At 36.7% G+C, this 22,945-nt stretch overlaps 1 protein-coding gene across 5 annotated transcripts in view; it reads left to right on the plus strand.

Annotated features, from left to right (window-relative positions):
• rps6ka3b (ribosomal protein S6 kinase, polypeptide 3b) overlaps nucleotides 1-22,945 on the plus strand; it is a 60,735-nt gene that overhangs the window by 24,168 nt on the left and 13,622 nt on the right. For 3 of the 5 annotated variants that reach the window (XM_030123217.1, XM_030123218.1, XM_030123220.1), the window contains 4 exons: nucleotides 15,546-15,662; nucleotides 17,502-17,583; nucleotides 19,608-19,688; nucleotides 21,457-21,536. In XM_030123217.1, coding sequence (XP_029979077.1) covers nucleotides 15,546-15,662; nucleotides 17,502-17,583; nucleotides 19,608-19,688; nucleotides 21,457-21,536 — 360 coding nt within the window. Of the gene's footprint in view, nucleotides 1-6,071; nucleotides 6,315-12,898; nucleotides 13,013-15,545; nucleotides 15,663-17,501; nucleotides 17,584-19,607; nucleotides 19,689-21,456; nucleotides 21,537-22,945 lie in introns of those variants that run through there. The other 2 variants (XM_030123216.1, XM_030123219.1) reach the window with 2 other exon arrangements.

Genomic DNA, 22,945 nt, shown 5'->3' on the forward strand with positions numbered 1-22,945 from the left:
ATATATATATATGTATATATATATATATGTGTATATATATATATATATATATATATATAAAGATATACATGTTCTCCAATGTCTAGGGTGATCCACATCCTAAACTCCAATTGTACTTAGGCTACTTTTTTTATTTTTATTTTGTAACAACAAAATCAATAAAATAAGCAACAACATATTAAAGGAATTATAATTTGCAAAAATAATGAAAATAGAAGAATTATTGCCAAAAAAGCAAAATAATTTTAAAATTATTACATAAAACAGTAAAGAACAATAAGCAGCTGATCTGTACTTCCTGAAGGTTCTTTACAAACATATTTGAATGATTTATAAATTCTAATCATTGTAGTTGCCTTTTAATTTAATTGTTGGCAATTAACTGATTATCAAATAATCGTAGCGATGTCAGTTGACTATAGAATCTGTCAAATCATCATATAATCAGACAAAAACTATGTACTAAAAACCACTGTGATAGCATCATAATCACATCTTTGAGAACCACTGTATTCAGCTTTGACAGTTTCATAAATTATTAAAACCTGAAGCTTATTCTTAAAAGCCTACACGGTCATGCTCCTTCTTAACTAAATGAATTTGTTTCACAGTATCAGCATTCAAGCACAGTCAGTAAATGGTAACGTCACGTTGCAATTTACAAAGGCTCAAAGAAGGATTACTGTGGAACTCCTGCTTTCCAAATGAGTGGAAAACTAAACACTGTTTTATAATGAAAGCATCAGTGCTTCCAGTACTTCATATTGCACTTCCAAAGCTACTGTTATGTCTATGTCAAATACATCAAATATGAATACAGAGCATTCCTGGAATTAAAGCCTGTGCTTTGTAGAGTGACGTCTGAGCAAGAAACTTGTGATTCCATCCCTGTTTGGGGTAAGGTCACAATATGGTAAATGTCAGGGAATCATGTCACTCAGCATTTTTACAAACATAGTGAGGCTTGACTGCGTGTAAGGCCTGAAACTCTAACGTTAATAATACTGACACTGATGAATAGTTGAATAAAACCTGACTGTGATCTGTAACAGGTGCCATCAGCTGTCAGCCTTTGTGTGTGTGTTATCTGAGCCTTAGGCTAGGCTAGCGGAAGTGCACTTTATGCCTCTAACCTGACAAATCCCCTGTGTGTGCGTGTGTGCGTGTGTGTGTGTGTGTGTGTGAGGTGACCATCCGGCCCGTTAATTTGATTGCGTAACGGGCTTAGAGGGCGCAGATTGTCTGGAATGGAATCCCACTTGCTCAGTCCGTGATAGCTGCTGCCATGGAGAAGCATTGCACACAGAGTCAACTCTCTCTATCTTTATGCGGACATTCATTGACATAAATCTGTCCCTAAACTGCATTTAAACCTAGTCAAGTCCACAGTTTAAAGATGTTTAAAGACCAGCTTTCACATCCTCATAATGATAAAAAATGAAATTGTTCATGTAGCTTTACAAAGACACACATATAGTATTGACATTTGAGGTGGACACACACCACAGCGACTCACAATAGAAAAACCCTCACGTCACCTGATTTTAAAGCAGCTGGCATCTTCAGAATCACAGACACAGAGGATAAGAAAACATACGACAGGTCTGGTTGGTATTATGACTTAAGTCCCACTCGCATCTATTTTTATTAGCCAAGTTAATAAGGGATATGAAGTGACGCTGGGCGTGTGGCATCACTTTCTCTCACTTCTTCTTTTTTGCACTGTTCATTATTGAATAATACTTCTTGCCCAGCCTTTTTAGAGCCGCAACTTGTCGAATGAAAAAGTTTTAATATGCAGCGTGAGGATGAGTTTTACATAAAAGTCAAAGGATTTCAGGCTATTGTGCACTTTGATGACATCCTATTCATTACAGAAAAAAAGAATGATTAGGTTTAATGATATTATTAATACATTGTACTATCCTGCTATTTTGAGGAATGCCTTCATAAGTTATTTGTCTCTTAAATTTCTAATAGGATTTGTGAAACAGTTAAATAGAACCAGCTCCTGTAGATGAAGTGTGTGGAAATGTCTGTGTTCTTCTTTATGTACTTATCGGAAAAGTTTTTGAGTAGAACCCCATCCTCTTCATTATCTACGCAGTGATAGGCTGTCATGGACTAACTTGCCTTCCCATTGTCTATTTTAGTCTCCCATGTTATCTAGGGATGCAACGGAACTGGGGAAAATACCGAACCGTTTGGTCCACCCTGCCCAGGACAATCAGCCCTCATGGACCATGGGTTTTCGGTTTTGTAATTGATTTTGCGTTGGCGCTTTATATACTGCTTTACAGGCCACAGAGTGTGTGTGCCTTCAGATAGGTGAAATCTCTCTCTGTGTGTCTGTCACTTTCTCTCTCTCTCTCTCTCTCTCTCTCTCTCTCTCTCGCTCTCTCTCTCTCTCTCTCTCTCGCTCTCTCTCTCTCTCTCTCTCTCTCTCTCTCTCTCAGAGAAGTGGCTTTAGCCTCACCATACATATAATACTGTGACACACTGTTACAAGGAAATGTGTACAGTAGATAACCGTGATGTTTTTATACCGCCATTTTCTTTTATATCCCTATGCAGACCAGAAATTTATTTATTTAAAGAAATAAATGAAAAGGGCACTTTTTTAAACAAGGCAAAAAGGGCAGGGGCTCAAGCACCCTTTGGGCCTTACATGTGCACATGCCTGTTTTATACTACTGGATACAAGTAGTCAAGGAATAAGAAAGGGTTCTATTGTTCATTACAGAAAGTGTTATTTTATTCAGTACAGTGATATAATTTGTTCCTACTGTGAAATTCAGTTTTAGCTGACAAGCAAAATAAAAAATATAATTTTGGGAGAAAAAAAACTGTTCTCTTTACACACAAAACATATACTGAAACGGTCGCCCAAAAACTGAGGTACGGACCGAACCGTGGGCTACCTGTACCGCTGCACCCCTAATGTTAACTATCATTTACAAACATTCCCAGTAATAAAAATGGTTAAAAAAAGCTATACTATACCTACCTTAATAACGTTGTTCATCCTTTTCCATCATTATGGCCGTGACACAAATTGACTCTATGCATAAATGTGATGTACTGTTTGCCCATTAAAAAAACTTAAAATGTGTTCTGTCTACCATAGAAAGTTGTTGAAAAAAGTCTAATTAAAAGAAAAACTAAATTTGTGTTAAAGTTTTTCATGTAAACAAGGGAGCAAGGCTGTTGAGTTAGACCCTGAAGAGGAATATTAAAAACATAGCAGACTTCTGGGAGGTTTAGGTCCTGTTATCAGCAGCTAAAACAGTGCTTTTTGTTTTTTTGGCTTTTTTTTTTTTTTTTTTTTGGCTTTTTTTTGGGGGGGGGGGGGGGGGGCTTTTTTTTGGCTTTTTTTAATATTATTCTAGTTTCTACAAGATTGCTGAAATTTTCTGAGCTTTTGATGTAAATATGGAAATTAAATACACCTCTGTTCATGTATTGATGAACAGATCCTTGAAAAGTGTATATATGCCCACTTCTGCATACACTCTAACAGCTTCAACGAAATTAATATTTTCCATGTCATTAGTGTTTTGTCATTTCAGTCAGTCCATTGAATAGATCGATTGAAATGGACATGAACATTGCATTCAAACTATGATATAAAGGAGACTAAAAATACCTACAGATGAGGTGAATATTTTCCATACAGGCACCTTTTACAATCTATTCCTGTAGTATTATCAAGTATAATTGAGTATATAATCAAGTCAAGTAAAAGTTTAAATTGCAGGTTGAAATAAAGATCTTGCAGGTACTTTTTATGTTTCAGTCTAGTTCACCTCATTTTCCGTCACTGGTCCGTATGGAAACCAGTGTTCACTCTGGGAAGGCGACAACAGGTGTAGGTAATCCAAGAAATGTCACACATCTCATGTACAGGCCGCACTCGCATTGTGTACATTGTGTTTGTGTGGCAGACGGGATTGTAGGTGAAGAGTGTATCTGTGTTTGTGAGTGTGCTGTGTGACAGTTTCGGGTATTTATTAGTTTTACGTGCATTTGTTACAGAGTTTCTTCAGTATGTTTAGATGTGGCCACTGCATGGAGTGAAACGTATCTTGAATGATTGGGCTTTAACAGTTTTCACACCAACCACCAGTATGAGTGCAAAAGTCATTATGATTTTGTTTTAGTGAGATGGATCAAGATACAATATACAAGAAATATAATTTTTGAAAATGTATTGAGCAAAAATGTTTGTACAAACCAAAGTGACAAGCATTCCGACCTCCCTCTGCACAACTATTTATTGCAGCAAATATATGATTTACTGTTGTAATCTTCAACTGTTTTATACCAGGTGTCATTCAATATTTTTTAATGATTAGGTGTCTTTGTCATGTGAGCAGAGATCACACCAAATACTGATTTTTGCCTCTGCAAGCCATTTAGTTCTGCTTTTTTGTGTGTGGTGCACTTATTTCCTGTATTATCTTGTTGCTTAGTAAACAGACAGAAATCGCCTTAGGGCTGTTTCATAGTCAACGCAAGGGCACGCAGACTTGAATGCATTGGGACACACTGAGACACATTGGCTGCCATGATGCGTACTTTTGATACATGACGCAGCGATACGTGTAATACCATATGCCACCGGCAGGGGCAATACGCAAACGATGTAGTTTTAACATGTTGTTATAGTTACAGAAGAAGAAGATGGTGGTGATTCACCGGCATCTCTGGCAGAGAGCGAGCCACTCGAGCCAGCAGGTCAGAAACAGACATTTAGCAATATTGGAAATTCCTCTCCACATCTAGAATTTGCATTGGCTGAACAAGAGATTGGAATTCCCTGTCCAGATTCCATCTCTGCTGCAATTCAGAAACCAAACATAACACCACGTCACCGTGGCACCAGTGGCACAAAGCCGTAGCACCCGGGGCAGCTGCCGCAGAATCCATAACAACGCCTCGATATGCGCCCGCTGTCTCTCCAATTCAAAATCAACATTGTTATATATTACAACTAGGGTTGTAAACAATTAATCGACTATCAATCAATTGTCAGTAAGAATTTGCTCGATTAAATTACAATAATTGTCGGTTAATTGCCCTTTTCCACAGCGGTATTTGTGGTGTCGACAGTAGGGGGCGCCACTGCCTAAACTAGGCTTCATTGCTGAGGTTGAATATCGGGGGGAGTCACCCTGTCCACCTGTCCGAAGGTTGCCAGCTTGTACACACTACGACGCAGCGGCTGGAACCGCATCTTTACTCTGGAACTTTACTGTGGAGCAGCAAGTTGCATTTTCATGACTCTAGGGCCTGGTATTGTTAAAAAAAATTAATACACCTGGTGTTCCAGTAATGATACCTTTATTTCAGTACAGTTATTAAATTATGCTTTTTTAAAAATGCTGATCAGTAATTTTACAAAAAGAATTCCAATACACATCACAATACAGTTTGGTACCCCGCCTAACATTATTGACTAATCTCAAAATTATTGTCATTAAATATTTTAATTTATCACAATATTATAAAAGAAATGTCCAGACAGAATTGTGGAGTATATTTAAATATTTCATTTTGTGATTGAATTTAATACTATGAATATGCAGCATTTCCGAAATGTAAAAAGTAATTGTTCATTAGGGTAATCTTTTGCTAGTTGTTGAATTATTATATTATAGTATATTGTATTGTATATTATATAATTATTGCATCTTTATGAAAAAACCTTCCTTTCGACTGTCATGAATAAAAAGATCTTATTTTTTAATGCACTAAGATCATTTTTGACTCAGGGTTGTAGTGAATGTGTAAAAACAGGATTGGGGTTTGTTGTACTCGTGGTGATTGGTCATTGGTCAGTGAGATATATACGCGTGTGTATGTGGAGTGGATGGGGATCTCCAGAGCACCTGATGGAAACACTGGGTGGAAGGTTACAGCTGTGTGTTACTGGAGAGGAGAGGGTGGGAGGGGGGATCCCACTTCCCGTCCAGATTTGGATCTTTTGCTCCCTGCCCTCCTCCCCTTCCTCTGGGTGTCCCCTCACTCTGACTCACACTTGTTTGCCTGTAGCTGCCACAGACAACAACTCTCAGCTTTCTGTGATGACACTTCGTACGGCGTCTGTGTGCGCCGTTACCGGCCTCGTCAGGGTGCTGAGGACTCGGCTCAAGGCACTCAGACGCCTTTTGCTGCTCAGTGGGTCAGATGGCCACCGCCAAAACCTGGGTCGGACCTTTGATGATGGGCACTGGGAGCAGCCAACTCCGTTTATCAGAAAAAACGAGGGGACACTTGTAGGCTGCTGGGGACCACAACAGCCCAGTATGGCTGTGAGTAATCGCTGAGTGTTGACTTTTATTATGTGTGCAGTTTTTCAGGCTATAAAAGTATGAAAAAGGTTCACTGAATCTGTAGAAAGATGACAAATTAAAAGGAAAAAAAACACTACGATTCTTAGGAAGGTGTTGGTTGTCTGTGTGCCTCCAGAAAAGCTTCAGTGCAGTTGACATTGATTTGCGTAGAATAATTATATATTAGCATAACAATCCTTGTCAAACTTTCCTACTACACTAAAATTATGTTAAATGGTTCAATTACCAGTGTAACTATGATACTTGAATTAATAAATATTTCCCTGAGAGTTGATTCATTGCGTTGTTTGGGGTATTAATGTTGGCAGGTTACCGAGTGTATTTAAGTCTGCCTATAGCGGGTCTTTAGAGCCTGTTGGCACTAAAAGTGTTTGGTTAGTCCACTTTACCAGTCATGAAAACTTCAGACAGTGAAGTATTTCAGAAACTGACTCAATTGCTTGTGGTGTAGATGTCCAATGTGCAAGTAATCCTCCTTTTGTAAACACAACTCTACAACACTCTTTATATGCTTCTGAGAAGTATACATATATAAATACATACAAATATTTTCTATTCGTCATCAAACTGTGCCAGGATTAAATAATTGGAAAAACCGCAGCTGTCACAGATATATGTACTGGAAAATGTGGACATAGTGTTTACTTTATTAATAAGCCTTTTTTTTTTTCTTTCTTTTTACATTTGTCTAAAAAAAGCCATCACACTGCCTCAGCCCTTGAGAAATGTAGGGGAAGCCCAGTGATTACTTGACAACAATCAGACATTTTACAAACTATCAGTATGAACAGATGTTGGCTCAGATAGTTAATGACAAGCTTTACAGCTGGAATTACCGATTATGAAGGCTGATAAGAGTTTATAAATAAAGTCTGATATTCAGTTACAGATTTAGTTATTTAAGTGTTTAGTACTTTGACTAATAAAGTAAGAGAGTAATAAAGCAAAATAAATAATATATCAAATGTTTTCTTTGTTGTTTTTTTTTCTTAAAAATAAACGTGTGCTATATTTTAATTGAAGATGTAGCAGAACAAACTTCAAACTTATTACCCTGGTACCTTCAGTAAACCAAGGTGGAGTATTTACCTTAAATGTACTGCTTGTTACTTTTTAATGTAAAGGATTATAGACTAGTGGCTCAAACTCTGTCGTTGCACCTGTTTGGGATGAGAAAATATTCCTGTGTTTCTCTTATATTTGCCTCTGAGATGTAGTGGAGTAGCAGTATAAAGCTGCAAAAAATGGAAATACCTAAAGTCAAGAACTTCAAATTTATACTTAAGTACAAAACTTGAATTAAAGCATCACCAACTCAGTGAATTTCCTATTAAGAAAGCAGATGCACAAGTTGGAAACACAGACAATGCTTCATTCAGATGGCTAGAAAGGTCTTTGAAGATTCTGGAAATACTCTCAGGAAGGCAGAGAGTCTTTCTTAATTTCCTTCTGAGGTCGCGAACCGTTAGGGATGAGTTATGTTAAGACAAAGCAGTGGTTACCTCTTTAAGTGAACTGGGTGCATTTGCAGATATGTTGCAACTGGCAGTGGTTTGGTTGTCTTTGGCAAAGTGTGTCCACACTGTGAAGCATTTACTACTGGGGTTGAAATTAACGATTGTTTTCATTGTGGATTAATGTGCAATTTATTCTCTGGATGAATGATTTCCTGGAAAAAAGGTAAAACAGTGAAAATGTTGCTGGTAATCTCTTACAGTCTAAGTTGATGTCTTCATATACCTTTTGAAACACTTGAGGGAACATCTGTGTTTTGAGGTTGTTTTTTTTTTTTGTTTAAGCCAGCTGTTGCAGGGACAGAAAATTGCTCTTTTTATTAGGGATGCACCAATGGCAACGTTGTTGACTGATACTGATGTTGCTTTTTGTTGGATTATTTGTTTTTCCTGTCAGTAATTCCCCCATCAAAGATGGTCTTTTAGCCATTACTCGGATTATCAGTGAATGAACACAACTTGAAATGCACAAACATGTGAAAAAACTTTTATTACACGGCAGTTCAGTATCTCCCATTTCCATCATGGAACGACATCTTCTATGTTCCTACTAATAACTGAGAAATATTGGCAAGTACCGGTATATATTGGTGCATCTATAGTTTTAGCAAATATCACAAGATGTAATAATTATTTTAAGCTAATTTTCCAAGTCAGAATGTATGAATGTAGAAAGCAAAGTAAACTTCCAAAGTAGCAATAAATGATTAACCCTTTAAGCATCAAAGTTGCAATATTGTAACAAGTAACATAACTGAATAAAACAGCTTTTTGAAATCTTGATATCAAAATTGAATTTTGGTGGTGGTGGGGGGGCTCTGACACCTAAATGTGCTTCTAGGTTGGAGACAAAAATGCTCTGATGTGCACCTCTAATTAATTTATTTTTTTAAATTCATCTGCTTACCTAATTTTACTCATAGTTGTGTAATATATGAACCAAATCTCTCTTTCCTTATAATCAGCCTCTGTGTTGTATACTGTTCAGAATGTCACAAACATGTCTGTTTTAACCTAAATCTGTCTCCATCCTGATGCATGAGTCTGTGCTCCAGAGCAGCAGGAGGATTTATACACTTTTGAGTCCACATTGTGCATAATGAGAGAAACCTCCTGCAGCCAGACGTGCACAGACTCATGTTGATTCCCTTGTCTGCTCCAAGGTTAAAAAACGTGTGCACAGTTTATGTTAATTTAATATGATATGTCTCAAGTGTCCATCTGGAAGGTCTGCTGCTCTAACAGCATCGTGCTGATTCACTGAGCCGCTGAGGCCTCTTAATTAGCTCTGATGGTGGACAGATGATAACCAGTTTGCTCCATCTTTTTTGTAGAGGGGTATTTCCAAACAATGACAGAAATGGTTCAAAATATGATGTATATTTAGCCCCAAAGACTGATGTAATTGCCTAAGATAGCCTGGTTTGGTCGTCCCACTCCCACTGTGTCAGTTGCACAAGTTCAGCAGTGAACATTTCTAAAAACAGGACAAAGAAGGAGGACAGAGGGTATGAGGAAAATGTCACATCAACTTTAAAGCTGTCTAATTAGTACTGCTCCTCCACCTCAGGGATCAGAAGCTATAGGGCTTGATGCTTATTGTTTTCCCCATATTTTGCCGAGACTTGCAAAAAGAACATCAGGTGCACAATGAAGATGTATGTGAAATGATTTTCTGTGGTAAAAGGTTATGAGAAGTCATTCATGACTCCAGTGACACACTCACATTTGATTATTATTGCTTCAAACGGCATTTATTTAAGATTTTTGTCATTATTTCTACTTGTGTGTGACAGATTTAGGAGGATGTAACTGCATAAATGTGATATTATATTCATAGTTTTGTGGTGTGTTACTTCTGATGACTGGTGGTATTTGTCCCTGTGTCCATTTGTGTTACTGTTTCTTTTCAAAAGTGTGAGAAACAAATGTATTCCTAATAGTCAGTGGATGGAAAACCTTTGAAGCTATGTGTGTTTTTCTGTTTGTGTCCAGCTGAGACGGAAATAAACCATAATGTGGACAATAATAGGTTAGAGAAGCGGTAAATTGTATGTATGTGTGGCCGCCTTCAGGTGTGTTAGCTTGTGTTTAATGCATGTGTGTGTGCATATAGAGCACAGGTGCAGGGTTTGCAGTTTTAATCCTGTGATTAAGAGGTGCTACATGAGCATCCTGTCGCTTCAGCTCTGATCCTCCATCTGTGATCTGACTCACACACAAACACACATACACACACTGAAATGTCATCACTCCTAAACTCCTCGGCTTTTCATACATTTCACCATCTATTTCTGCAACGTCCGAACTCTGTTGTGTTCGTTTGTCAGCTGTTTGCTCAGCTCCGAACTGCCTCGTGAGCAATCAGCTTAGTCTGGATCAGAAATTATTTATTATGATAGCAGATGGGTGACAAATTACAGGAAAAATCAACATAAACTTTTCTGACAAACACTGGTGGCGTCACTAGTGCTCCTACATGGCTTTGTCACCTGTCTGTATATCTGTGTAGCACTCTATAGGTAATGATGAATTGCACTGTAATTACATATATATAGCTTATGTATGTGGGTTACAGGTTGGGTTTGACAGCTTGATAGTAGTGCAGTGGGTGATAATTTTTCATTCCTAAGTTTAAGTGGTATAGATTCTAAAGAACGTATGTCACTATTTAAGAGAAAACAATTTTTCAAATCCACAATGTGATGTAGACCTTGATTTCTGAGCCGCAATTTGGTTGATACTGCATTTGTGTTTGTTTTCTGCCTTGTTTTTGGAGTGTGGATGAATTGGAAATTGCAAGGAAACAATTAATGGGTTTTATTAAATCATAGAACATCAAGAACTCTGTGGAGGTAGAGCAACAGAATTATCTGTGGATGTTTGTATTGTGGGCAGTTTATTCATTTGGATTTGATTATTATGTGTTGTAAGTCATCACTGAAGTTCATGCCTGCAGATTTCCTGATTTCCACATAATCTGTATGGAAAAAAAAAAAAAACAACAGTCCAGTGTTTGTAATGAGTAGTAAAATCAGATTAAACAAAAAGTTTGAGTTGGTACATCCTTAGAAATTGGGTAAACTGACTGATGGTTGGATCTGATATTCAGCATTTTCACAAGGTTTGGCATAAATATTATCCCTTAATCATTTGTCCAATAAACTAACTCCCCAGTGAAAGCTGATAGTAATAAGTATTGTGGAAATATAATTGAGTTGTACTTTCTTTTTTCAGTTGGAAGGATCTTAACACCTACTTTCGTGGGTCTAAAATTCATAATCATTTAGCCTAATCATTTTCAAAGAAAATATTCATTCTAAATAATGGTCTCCTTGTATACAGGCAGGGTTTTAACTACCATTTTAAGCACCCAACTAGAGATATGGAAATGTTTCGATTCTAATATGTATCGTTACGTGGACTTCTGCATTGGTACAGTAAGCTGCAGACTCTTACTCAGTAACATTATACTATACTAACAGTCATTACCGATTTTTCAGCCTCAGACCAAACAATAGAGTTTTAAAGGAAAATTACTACTTTGCTCTCTTTCATTGAATGGTGTTAACATTTCTACTCATCTTATGTCATTAATTTGGTTAATTTCTCTGCAGCAGCTGTGGCTCTGCTGGTTTCAGAGGCTGCTGGTTCTGGGTTTGCTTTGGTTGTGCATTTTGGACATAGGTATGTGTATTGTAAAATAGAGTTTGTGTGGTTAGGTTCATTTTCATTGTTGTACATTATAATGATAACAGGGTGCTTTAGTAACATGGTTAAGTGAGTCTCTGTTCACCACAATATTTTCTGTTTATTGTAAGGCAATGGTGGAGTAAAATAGACTGTGCACCATAGGAAGTATCATCATGGGAAACACTGGGTAACAGAATGTAGTGTGTAATGTTTATTTCAGGATATGACATAGTCTTTCTTAGAGTTGCTTTGTGAAAACAAGCTGTAGTTTTTTCATCACTTCCAGCTTTACTTATGATGCTCTCTCTGCAGATGGATTTGGGTTTTGTTCTGTCGTGCTACAGATGGAGGTGGCTCACACAGACACTGCTATGGGAAGATGCAGCTGTTAATATTACCAGAATATTACCAATATTACCATGTTGTCTTCTTATTGTTTTAATACCCATTATGAGTATCGGAGTCGAGATTTACCTGTTTGAGTATTAGCTTTAACTGATGAAATCCTAAATGTGTAATATTGTAGAAAATTGAGGGTGCTACCATTAAGATGTGTAGTGAGTCACTGAGTCAAATTGTGAGAGTAGTGAAGATTCACTCAACACATCTATACCAAATGCATGTATGAGCAACATGGACAGCTTCAAAACTATTCAAATGACTTCACAGTTCTAATGGTTGCAATTGGTCCCTGGTTGCAAATTTTGCCTTCAAGCTTTTTGGATGTTTTTCTTTTATTATCTGTTCTTGCTTCTCCGAATTTTATACACACATAAGGTGATAATAATTGTCTACAATACTGTGACAGTCGTTTTTGGGTTTTTTTTGTTTTTTTTTTAAATTGGGAAACCTATGACCCCCAAGTCTATGACAAGCTTAGGAAAAATGTTCAAACCCTGACACCACTTTTGCCCTCTGAAACAGAGGGAAAACCTTTACTAATAATCATATCAGCCTTGGAAAACCCACATCAGTTGACTCATTTTAGAAATTATGTTAAAGTGCTGGGATTACTACTCTTATTTAGTGAGTAAAGCATCTTAAAACTTCATTCATCGCTGCACATTTGGCTGCCCGCCCCCCCACCCCCACCCCACCCCCCACCCCACACACACACTCCAGTAATCTTTACCCATAATAATAACGAAGGGATGAGAGAGGTGCAAACCGAAGAGAGGAGAGGTGAGAACAGTTCACATAAAGATAGAAAAAGTGAGAAAGTAGGAGGGAACAAGGGAGGAGAGAATTCTCTGAGGGAGAGAGACTTGCAGTCAAAGTGAGAGCGTAAGAGAGAGAGGAGTGTGTTGTCGCTGGCTCCATCCGGTAGCCTTGCAGTCGACGCTCAGGAGCATGTTAGCACCACAGAGCCTCGGTCGCAAACGGGACTACAGGACCCACAATGCATTGGGACACCTGGCAGCCAGCAGGTCGCCCACCTGGGAAGTGCAGGTAATGGTGAAGAGAAGGAAATTGTAGAGAAAGGGCAATGAGAGGAGAGATACTGATAGAAAAGCAGCGACAGGAGGATGATGAAGAATGAGGAAAGGCAGTCTGGATTTGTTTACCCTTTTACTCTTGATTTTTGGATCAATATCCTGAGTACACAAAGATTTGAGTGAGTTGAAGCTTGAAGGAGGGTTGGTGTCACTGAGTCCATCATCACAAACACATAGTGTGGTACCATTAGTCACTCAGATGCAGCGGGAAGCAGGTATTGGGGGTGGCTCCATGACAACTGTGCGTGTGTGTGTGTGTGTGTCCCATGTCAGTGTGTGTGTGTGTGTGTGTGTGTGTGTGTGTGTGTGTGTGTCTTGTAATATCCCACTGAGCGGATGACGAGCATTCGGGAACCCTGCTCAACCTGTTGTGTGATTCACTGAGATGCAAAGAGGTCTGGCGCTCACACTTGGTAATTTACCACCGTGTATTTAGAGAAAACCCAGAAATAAATTAACAGTTTTCAGTAAGACATGAATTTAAAATGTAATATTGTAGACAAGCAGATTTTCATTGATCTACAAGCAGAGGTGTGAAGAAACAACACACAAATACTAGAGCGTACAGGTATCTGCTCTTTTCTTTAGTATTTATTTTATTGATCATTCTCTACTTCTTTTCACCCTTCTCCCACAAATACTGTATCTGTGCTTTCTGTGCTTTGTGTGGCTTCTCAATATCAAGATCATAGATGGAGCACATAGGAAAGACTGTCCCTTGGTGTATCTTTGGTGCAAATCATACACAACACAGATAAACAATATATGAAAAAATTGACAAAGGGCTATTGGAATAAGTAATGTTATTGAAAAACTTTACAACATTGTGGTTCATGTGGTTCTAGTGCCCACCCACTATCGTTCAGGAATAGGGGTAAAAGTTATCTGGGTTGTTTGGCTAGTTCTTTGACAATATTGGGTACAAAATGCAGTGACTGTACACTTGCAAAATAACATTAGAGAATTTGTTTTGGTGCGTGTTTAGAAGTGCATCGTGGTATTAAAATGGCTGAATCCCTATCAAAGAAAATGGCACATAAATTTGCAAATCTTCCTGTCAAAACTTGCAAATTCTTGAGAGTAGTTAGATTTTTGAGGTTGTTGTTCTTTGACATAGTGAAGGGCACTTTCAAAGTGATAACACACAGATAACGGAAGCAAAGAGAATGACAATCCAGCTATTACACAACAGAGATATTACAACAGAGTTCTTCCAGTGAGCCAATATCTTTCAACATGCCAGTTTCTTCAGTAGATTTTAAGGTGTCTTCAGCTGTTCTGACTTCAACAACATCCATGTACTCAAGTGCATTTGGTTCTGCCTGGTTTGCAGACTGTGCAGGTGAATTCTTTTGTTTAATTCCAGTTTTGTCTGTTTGTATGGAATGTCTAACACAAACATTTGCAATGCCTGATCAATCAGCCATTAGTCAGTAATGCTGGCTGATTCTTGATTCACTTAGTGCACCGTAAGGTTTGGTGATGTTGGATCATACACAGGAAGTTAGGAATGTAGGCTTTGTTGACAACTTTCCTCTGCAGTTTTCATTAACCAACTGTTTTCACACAAAAAGCTCCAGGTTTAGATTGCAGTAACTGTATGCTATATGCTATATGAGTACATTTTCTGCAGACTGAAAGAAACATTGGTTACAATCATTCTGACAGTCACTCTGATGTTGAAAAATTAAGGATGAGTTGAAGTACAAATAGCAAATGCAACTTGACATTCCAAATCATGAGTGCTTGTCCACAAGTGTTTTGTGGTTCTGTTTAGTTCCTCTGTAGCTGCTGATGCTGTTATGTACATCAGATTTGTATGGGCTTGTAGAAAATTGCTGTTATTTCTATCCCAACTTTCCCCAGCTACATTTCCCAGAGTACCCTTGGAAAAGAGGACCTTGCTATTTTCTGTTAAGCTGCTGTTGTTTTAAGCTTTATAAAAACAAGTTATGACTACTTAGGAAAGAACTTCCAGACCCCACGTTGTTTGTGACACAGGTGCTGCAATGCATTCTGGTCTATGGATCTGGGATTGGTCTGGGATGAGAAAACAGCAGAACTTTCTCTTTATTTTGGATTTGATCAGAAGTTTGTAGATGGGAGAATAAAACCTTTAATTGTTCCATTCACACACCAAGTCATCAGTGCAATTATTTCTGATTCTAAGGCACAAATGTTGAAATTTACAGGTTGCAACTTAACTAGTGTTAGGATTTTATATTTTTCTTGTTGTATCTTATGAAAACATGGATGTTTTTTGCTCTTAAACAAAAAATGTCAGTTATATTCATAACTTTAAGCAGTGACAACATAGAACAAGCATTTTTTCACTTAAAAAAAAAAAAAAAATATATATATATATATATATATATATATATATATATATATATATATATATTTAGACTACATGACAAATAAATACATTCCAGAAAAGTGCATGTGAAATTCTGGTGACAAACTCCTCCATGATGTGTGTTTTCTAGGATGATGTACTGATTAAGGAGATCAGTATCACTCATCATGTGAAGGAAGGATCAGAGAAGGCTGACCCTCGACAGTTCGAGCTACGCAAAGTCCTGGGACAAGGTTCATTTGGCAAGGTATGGTGTGTGTGTGTGTGTTTATATGTGGTACTTATGTGTGCCTGTGTGAATGAGTGGGCCTTAAGTGTAGGTTTCATTTCCACTCAATTCCCTGCAATGTTTCCCTTGCGCTGGTGTTTGAGAGCCCGTTGCCATGGACACCGCAGGATGAGGGCCCTTAACACTCCCGCGTAGTGTCATCATCTTTATGAATGAGCTATTAGCCTCTACAGGAAATGTGTGTGTGTGTGTTTATGTTAATCTACATATAAGTACGACCTAGAAAATCAGGACAACCCAAACAAACTCTCATATACAAACAAACACACAAAGACACTTATACACATTAACGGTGTTTACATCATGTTCTTAAGATTTTTACTTATGATGTTTTCACTTAGGAAAATCCAAACTAAAGTCAGACCCAAGGTTAAATTTTTTTGTTTGCTTTTCACATTTTGTGATTTGACTAATGTACCCTGTCATCATCCAAAAACATGCTGCATCTGCCTAGGCTTAACATTGATTGGTTTATATGATTGGCGATTAATTGAGCTCAATTTTAACTTCTTCCATCTTCTGTTTTTTGGACACAAACTTGTGATGGTTCAATTATATCTGGACACCCTGTTTTGGTCAGACCAAAGATTGGGTTTGACAGCTTTGACAGGTGGAAATTTGAATCAGATCAAATTGAAATGTCAGAAAGTCTGGACAAAACAAAATGGGCATGAAAGCACACTGAGTCTGTCAGTTTAGATTTTATATTCACCTTAATATTAGTTAGTTCATGAGTACATAAATAGATTTAGTTTTATTCCTGTTTCCTGAAAATGACTTGTTTTTCACATATCAAGAGAAGGCATCACATCAATCAAATGATTTACAAACCATAATTCATTAATGTTCCTGTATTATGCAACAATTTCATTCTTAAACATGATCAATCATTTACATTTAGCGAAACAAAGCTAATTTTACCAGCAATCCTATTTCCTTTTAGTTCAAGTTGCATTGTTAAATGTAGTTTCCATTCAGTTATATTTAGTTTTTATTTCAGTAAATTCAGCAAAACAGAAATTTGTTAACTATTGTAACTCTGGTCAACATGGACCTTAATTATTCTTCTAGCAGTTGGAACTATGTAATGCTAACTACGTCAACCAGAACTTTTTATTAGCTGGTAGTGAAGAGATGAGTCAAACCTTGGAGGTTTCAGGTCATGATTGGTGCCTTAAACCAGTCCACCACCAGTCTGTCCCCAGATATATAGCCACTGACATCATGTTTCTTCCCTTCCTCTGGTATCTGTAATTGTAATTTGTTTATTTCAGTGTGGCTTTATATGTTTATATATTGAGTCATTTGTGTGTAATCTACCCTGTGCAGTTTTTGGCCAGCAGAAATACACATTTTTATTTTTGTGCTTCAATGTTCAATGCCAATAAATGGTTATTTATATGAACTGTATATGTTTAAATAAGCTATTGCTAGTTTTATAATGTCCTAAAGGCATAGACCAAACAGAAAATGTGAATTTAATCATTAATCACACTTAAGTGTATGTAACTTAATTGGTTTATTACATTGTAACAAATCATACTTTTTCAGCAATATTTTTTTATATTTGAGTTGGTTATTGTAAGCAAGAGATTTGTATCAAGACAACACATATACTACAACATATATTGCATATTTTACCTTTAATATTTTATATTTTACCTTTATAACAAAATCTGCACAAAGCTTTAAGAAAAATTTTTTTAGTGTATAAGAATATCCCTTTCCTTGTAGTGTTTTTCTATTCACTGGACATGAAATGACCACAGATCTAATTGACTTCCTGTGTCTGTTCAGGTGTTTCTGGTGAGGAAGATCACAGGACCAGATGCTGGTCAGCTCTACGCCATGAAGGTCCTGAAGAAAGCCACATTAAAAGGTAAGCAAAGAAAACATTAATATAAAACCCATCAACTTAAGTTCTGTTTTAATAGTGCATAACCTGCAGGCCCCAAGCTAAATCTTTAACTTATAAACTAAAACTAAATTCTTTATCTTCTGAATGTTTTTGTTTGGGTTTGGGGACAAATGTTTGAATACTTTGAATTTGCTTTTTACAACAGTAATATAAATATAAAGTGGAACATGATCATTCAAAGTTGAGGTCTTCAACAGGGGGTCCGTGAAGGTACTGCAGGTGGGTTGTGAAATTTTTGATTGAGTAGGCAATTTTAAAGTTATTTTTAATATTTTTTTCCATGCATCATAGTTATTTTGTTAATTTACTATGCTAATTCAGTAATTAATTCTGGTACTAAGAGAGAGGACATAGTATAGTTTGTACAGTACAGAAGGGGGTCCCTGCACCATCTTTCCATCAGTTTGGGGGGCCTTGGCCTGAAAAAAGTTGAAGATCCCTGATAAAAAGTGTAAATCTGTACAGTTAATTAAAGGTACTTATCATGTAGTCCTTGGTATTGCTTATAATTTTTTGGTATGTGATACCTCAGCTTCAATACTGTTGCCTAATTTATGCCTTTTGATTTTCCACAAACTATAAATTGCACATTTGAGTATAAATCCTCCCTTATTTTTCAGTTCATTTCCATTTTTTAATGTGCAAATCACTTTCACAGAGTTCTTTAACTGTAGTCATTTTTGTGTGTTGCCTTCACTGATACAGAGATTTACTCTTATGTATTGAAATGTGACGAATGAAAATATGTTTTGTTTTGTTTTGTTTTTTCCATACTCAATCAGTAGTTTGGTCATGTCCATTTTTTGAGCAGCTTTATGTTCAGAGACTCTACATCAAGAAGTGGATTATGTATGTCACAGTTTAGATTTTTATGGTAAAAGTAGATGGGAGTACTTAACAACCAACAGTTCACATTTGTTAAAATGTTTTAAGTTATCACAAGTGGGTTCTGGATGTTTTTTCTGTCTGGTTGCTCAGTCGTCATCGCCCAAAGTGGAATTTCACACCTAAACATGAGACTGAACAGATACAAAGAGTGAAAAAGGTGCAGGGAGAAGGAAGAAGAAACATAAACTCCTGAAGCGTTGTTAAACTCACACACCATCTGCTGGCAGAAAACATACAGCATGTGCTTTTATTCACTGTAATATATGGTTGATTCTGTATTTTCAGATAATTTTAAATTTTAGGGGGGATTTTTGTTGTTTATTTTCATGTTCACCCACTGCCTTTTGCAACATCTTCAGACATTTTTTAATGTGTTTTTAGGAATCCAGTGGGAGTAAGAAACAGATACAACATTTATGAGAAGCTTTTCCACTCCTCTTCCCTTTTTCCCCAAATGTAAACCCTCAGTCCACCCTACAACAACAAAAACAGCAGTCAGAAGTGAGGACAGGCAGCAGAAAATAATAGTAAAAACAATTACTGAAGAAGTAAAAACACTGTAAATAGGCTTCTTTTTCCCTTAGGAAATTGACCTATTATTGTTTTTTTTTCTGTTTCAGTTAAAGTCTTAACCATTCATTTTGCTGTTTTTTTTTTCTTCATTTTTTATATCTTTTGATATTTGTGAATAAATTACCCAAAAAATCTAAACAATAAGGCAAAGTGATGGATATAGTAATGTCATTTTATTAATATATGTTGATATACATAACATACTATTTGAAGTCCACATTTTCCGCATTTGATAGAGTTTAGTTTATTTACTTTCCGCATTTACCTTAAAAAGATTTTTAACCATTAAAAACCAGCCCTCACAGGGGCTTGATCAAGTTACTATTACTTAACAGAAACAACACAGAAAAATAAAAGCATGGAAACAATAAGATTAGGATTTTTATATTTACAAACTGAATTAAATAAGATTGTGACGCTTGAAGGACTGAGCTTTTTCTGTTTTTTTCTGAATGTAATGCAGCATGTGAGGGTTTTAACCAGTGATTTATGTATTTTCCACTGTGTGTGCTTTTTTTTTCCAGTGCGTGACCGGGTCAGGACAAAAATGGAGAGAGACATCCTGGTGGAGGTCAACCATCCTTTCATCGTCAAGCTGCACTACGGTGAGTCAACCAATTACAGACCTCTGCACCAGCCGATCAGAACTCTACTTATAGAAACAAACAGATGTCTGACGGAGCTGTATCCGGTCCACTCCAGCGCCACAGTTTGATTAAATGTACAGATTATCACTGAAGAATATATGTGTACATTTTTACACATGTACATCCCCTACAGAGATAGTTCAACAACCAAAGCTATGGGAGGGGAAACAACCCACGCTGTGATATAAAAGCAAGGGCTGTAGAGCTAATAAAACACCTGTAGTTGGCTCAAAACTGACATCAGTGTGTCAGTGTGGATTATTTTAGCTTCCTGGAGAAAAAGCTACTGACAACCTGATAATTACCTGGAATAAAAAGATGTTGTTGATGATGTGACTTGATGATTTTTTTCACACGTCTTACATCAAATACAGTATTGATCCTGAATACATTTCTTTGGAAGGTTCTCCACATTTGAGGAAAAATGTTGTGGACATTTATTTTTGTCCAAAATAGAGATTCTGATGGCGATAGTATTGTTTACATGCGAAGTGGCCGACCAGCTTTTTCAACCTCAGATTTGCAAAATGTTCCATTGTTTGGTCAGAGGATAGCTATAGCAGAAATAAAAGTGTTGCCACCTTCCCATCAGGCAAAAACTACCAAGTATCAGGGCCAGAATGTCCAGGTTAAAGAACAGCTTCTTTCCTGAGGATGTGGGACTATTGAACTCTATGCTTTGGATTCTGTCGCTGTTATCTGATAGATTCCTGTATCTGTTTATATACTGTGGGATGTGCATTCAATTACACTGGCTATTCCACTTTATGTATACTTCTTTTTAAGACGCTCTGAGTTTTGCTACATGTCTACTGTCTAAATTCTATATTTTTTAAAATAATTGTTAATAGTTATTTCTTGATCTTGTAACCACCTTTTTTAATTTACTTAGTCCTGAATATTTTATGTCGTTTGTCTCATTTACTATGTATTTGTAAGGAATGACAATAAAGCCTTCTTGTTCTTAAAAGTCATCTGGTTAAGGACAAATTAAGGAAATAATGACTGGACATGATTATAACCATCAGTTCCATTTGTGACCTTATTGCCCAGCCCTGCACAGATGTAAACTGAAGATGAAGTTCATTTGATCAAACTAAACTGTCGATGGGACCAATAAGTTGTTTAAAAATCTAATGTCAACCATGTTGTAAGATAAGGCATATGCAAACACAATGTTACTGCATTGCTGTGATTCATCCACTTCCTGTCAAAATACCACAGTTTGACAGACACCAGGTAGTTTTCCCATTCCTCCTCCTGAAGCCTCATGTCTTTCCACCGATATCTACTTTTGTTTCTGTAAAGGATCCATTTTCCAACTCGACAGCGTAGAAAAACTTCGATCTGGGTTCTTTACCCTGTTGGGAATGCATCCCAACACACAGCAGTCCTAGGTGTTTTTTAGCTTTTTGTTTGCAGAAGGAAATGAAATGACAGCATAAACACGAAGGAAATCAATGAATTGTTTTCTCCTCCTTTCTGAAGTTTCTTCCACATTTTGTGATTTAAAGGTTCTTCTTCGGCAGGTTTTCCTCATTGGAGCAGAGGATATTGTAAATTGAGCCAAATGTGTCATTTGTGATATTTATAAACTTGAGAAATGTCTTCCCTGAAAAAAATAAAAGATAAAATGATATTAGATTAAATTGGCTTGACTCAACATCACTCTGTGATCACTGTCAGGTTTTAGATCATATCTAAACTCACTTCCTTGTCTCCTCAGCGTTCCAGACGGAGGGGAAGCTCTATCTGATCCTGGACTTTCTTAGAGGAGGAGATCTCTTCACTCGTCTCTCTAAAGAGGTGATATCTCTGTTACAGCAAGAATAATAACATTTGATCATCCCTGAAATAATAAATACACACTTTTATGGTATAGTAAGTCTATTTTAATAACCATATATAACTGATGAAAATTGCTTATTTCTCTGACTAAAACTAAAGTTCAGCTTCTTTACCACTAATTAGTGTCTTATTGTCAGTGAGTTATTATCTTTTACAGTCAGTTAAGCTCATGATTATATTTTACTGTTAAAATCAGTAACAAATGTCCACAGCCAAAAATATTTTTCCACTTGTAGTGCTTAGTAGTGTGGAATAAAAACAAAAATATAGCACTTGTATTAGTTAACCATGACTAAATCCAACACATGACTCTTCTAATTAGGAAAGGATACTCTGAGGCGAAGTGTTCATACAGTGTAAAAATCCAGAACAGATATGGTTGTCGACTTTAATGTTTTTTTGTGCCAAGTGCTTTGGTGCTCACAAGAATTGTGATTTTAAATCCATGATTGAAAGTAGGAATGGTTTCAGCAGGTCTTTATACCACAGTAAAGGAATGAAAATAGAGTCTGAGTTCAAAATGACCCCATCACATCACAGCTCAAACCTCTAAGTGATCGAAACTACTGAAAGACAAGTACATTTATAAAGCTGTAATCATAAAATTTTGGTATTTTAAAGTGACAGTCAGAATATTTTCTAGTGTTTCTGCTCTACTGTAAAACTACCATTATATTTCATAATCTCTTCATATATTTTGCTTCTCAAATTCTTGCCTTAAAGAGCTGTCAGACAAAAGTACTGCAGTAAAAAGTACAATATTTGACTCTATAGTTATGTATGACATTTGATTCATCTTTGGTTCAGATTAACAGATAATTATGGTGAGTCACTGGAGGGGACAAAGGGTTTAATATGTTGCATTTCTGCAAAAGTATTTTTAACAAAAGACTGTTATTCTTCATGACTGTTGCTTTGATGATTAACATTGATTGGAGTGACATTTAACATAAAAAAGAGCAGAGAAGGGAAGCAGTGTCATCAGTCAGCTGCTCGCTCCACATGACAGGACAGAATTCTAAGGACAAAATCACTTAGCAAACTTTTTTCTAACCTTTCAGCCAAAGATGTATTCCTAAAAGTGATAAAGTACAGAAATTACATTAGAAAAGACGGAGAGACAGCCTGTAAAATGTTCTTAAAAGCCCCAAAAAGAGCCTGTCTACTACTTTAACTTCAGTGTTTTCAGATTACATGAGTTAAATAGATGTATATCACATCAAGAATCATAAATTCAGTTGGTTGCTGTTAATTGTGTTTTTTCACAATGACCTTGATCTATGAGTCCAAGTCATGGTGTGTGCAAAATTTTAGCACACTCTGTGAAACCATTCCTTAGATATTGCATTTTAACCATGATGGAAAGA

The sequence above is a fragment of the Sphaeramia orbicularis genome, chromosome 20 (assembly GCF_902148855.1).
Source record: "Sphaeramia orbicularis chromosome 20, fSphaOr1.1, whole genome shotgun sequence".
NCBI lineage: Eukaryota > Metazoa > Chordata > Actinopteri > Kurtiformes > Apogonidae > Sphaeramia > Sphaeramia orbicularis.